The sequence below is a fragment of the Helobdella robusta genome (genome assembly GCF_000326865.2).
Source record: "Helobdella robusta unplaced genomic scaffold HELROscaffold_13, whole genome shotgun sequence".
In the NCBI taxonomy this organism is placed as follows: domain Eukaryota; kingdom Metazoa; phylum Annelida; class Clitellata; order Rhynchobdellida; family Glossiphoniidae; genus Helobdella; species Helobdella robusta.
The window spans coordinates 4,556,204-4,558,686 of record NW_008703718.1 but is presented as its reverse complement, the minus strand read 5'-3'; the positions used below and the strand labels follow the sequence as shown (position 1 = coordinate 4,558,686).

General features: G+C 30.4%; 1 protein-coding gene across 1 annotated transcript; it reads left to right on the top strand.

The window, feature by feature from the left end:
• Positions 1-690: 690 nt before the first annotated feature.
• On the top strand, positions 691-1,680 carry HELRODRAFT_168624 (hypothetical protein; the record flags this gene model as incomplete). The annotated part of the gene is made up of 1 exon (XM_009014457.1): positions 691-1,680. One exon carries the CDS (start codon positions 691-693, stop codon positions 1,678-1,680), a length of 990 nt encoding a protein of 329 aa, XP_009012705.1.
• Between the last annotated feature and the right edge of the window lie 803 nt (positions 1,681-2,483).

Here is a 2,483-nt window from a genome sequence, read left to right as displayed (position 1 = left end):
ACAACAAATGCAAATAATAGAATCGTTGCAGCCATTGTTGTCACAACGTGAAGAAAATTTTGCGGCAAAAAATAAAGTAAATACCAAAGGCCGAACAATATCAACAATGAAAATGTAACTCAAAAAGCGAAATCCCATAGCGTCAATGATAAAGTTGTAAAAACTGAAAATTGGGCTGATGATCTCGATACCCCAACCGATAAAAGTATGCAACCATTTACTTTAGTGGAAAAACGTAAACGACTAAATAAGTTTCCAGGAATATTATATGAAACTCAAGATTCCGATGTATTCAACCCCTAAAATACTCAGAAGTTGCCAAAAAAACAAAATCAAAAATAATTGGAAATAAAGTAAATAATGTATGCAAATTAAAAGCAGAGAAAATCATTGTTAAAAAAAGTTTTTTCATGATGAGTAATGTTAAGAAATGCCATCGAAACGATGTAGCCGAATAATTAACAGAAAATGGAATTAGAGTGATATCTTGTTTTCCAATTTTTAACAAAACAGAAATTGAAAACAAAGGCAAAGAAAATAAAATTGATGAATCATCAACAATGTTCAGAGTTTGTGTCGAAAAATCTGATGTTGTCAAAATGAAAGATCCGGACGTAATACCACAACATATAATCGTCCGTGAATGGCAATTCAACCCAAAAATCAGTGAAAAAGTTGTTTCTAACAACGATGTCTGATTCAATTTTGTCAATGAACGTTAATCCAAGTAAGCATTGCAAAATTTTTATTAATGATGAAAACTCTCAGCAAAATATTGCCAACATATGTAAGATTTATGATGTAAATGATTTTAACTCTGAAATGAAAATAATTAAAAATCAATTTAATCAAAATTTATTCAATATCCTACATATAAACGTAAGAAGTTTGTTGAAATCTGATGACATTTATGATTTCTTGCGAGAATTGAATTTTGAGATTGATGTTCTCGCAATTTCTGAAAGTTGGCTCAATGACAGCAACGAAAATTTGATTAACATTAACGGATATGTCTTTAAAGGTAAGCACCGAAGAATAAAACACGGTGGAGGAGTCGGCTTTTACATAAAAAACAATTTAGATTACAAAATCCGAGACGACATAACAAGTATAAAAAATGAATTCGAATTTCTCGTTCTAGAAATAATAAACAGACCTATCACAAAAATTGTTTTAATCATTGTGACATACCGACCACCAACTTATGATGTCAATTCGTTCATCGAATGTTTAGATGATATTTTGCTGGTTGCAAATCATGAAAACAAATTAATAATAGTTGCAGGTGATTTCAACATTGACCTGTCAGAAAGTAACAACAACAACAATAAGTTCAATTTTTTGCAACTTATGAACAGCTACAGTTTACAACAAACAATAACAATTTCGACAAGAGTAGAATGCAATCGACAATCTATTATTGACATCTTCACAAACATTCCTGAAAACATCTTGGTTTCCGGCGTTATTTCTCACTGTCTTTCCGACCACCAGCCAGTTTTTTCATCAATCAATCTTTCAAAAAAAATGTTTATGTTTCCTGAAAAAAGAAATGCTCCATCAGTAAAATTTTCTTATTCAACAAACAGAATCAACAATCTAAATCAACGTCTCAGTCAGGTGAACTGGCAAGTCGTATATGAGAGCGCAAATATTGAAAAGGCATTCAAACTTTTATAACTATTTTCCAGGAATGTTTTCGTAAATGCTGTCAAGTTACCAATCGAAATACTATCATAAAAACAATAAAAAACAAACCTTGGGTCTCTTCTGAGTTAAAAAATCTCATCACAAAAAGAAATAAAAGTTACAAAAAGTTTCTTTTGATTCCTAATAATAATAATTTAAATAAATTCAAAAGCCTTAAAATAACTTGTAATAAACTAAATAAATCTTTAAAAAAAATTATTATCATCATCTTTTTGAAAAATATAGAGGAGATAGCAAAAAATCGTGGACTGCTCTGAACGAGTTAAAAAATGGAAAAGACGTAAAACCCGATAGTATACAAAAATTAACAAATGAAGAAATTGAAATACCTGACCCAGCAAATGCTTTAAATAACTATTTTGTTGAATTAGCACCGAATTTACTGAAGCTCATTCCACGGAATTCTCACTGGAAGAATTACTTCAAGACATTTGTTTCCAACTCGTTTTTTTGTAGATACGCAACGGTTGATGAGATCATTGCAACAACAAAATCTTTGAAACAAAAACATCAGGTGGCTATGATGACATACCGACAAAAATTGTCGTCTCTACGATTCATTCTACTGTGTTTGTTCTAGAATATTTGATAAATCTATCTTTTGAAAAGGGCAAATTTCCAAGCTGTCTCAAAATCGCCAAGGTAATTCCTATTGAAAAAATTAAAGGAAAAACAGATTTATCAAATTTTCGCCCTATATCACTCTTGCCAGCATTTTCAAAAATACTTGAAAAACTAATGCACCGACGAATGACTAGTTTTTTGCAAAAAAA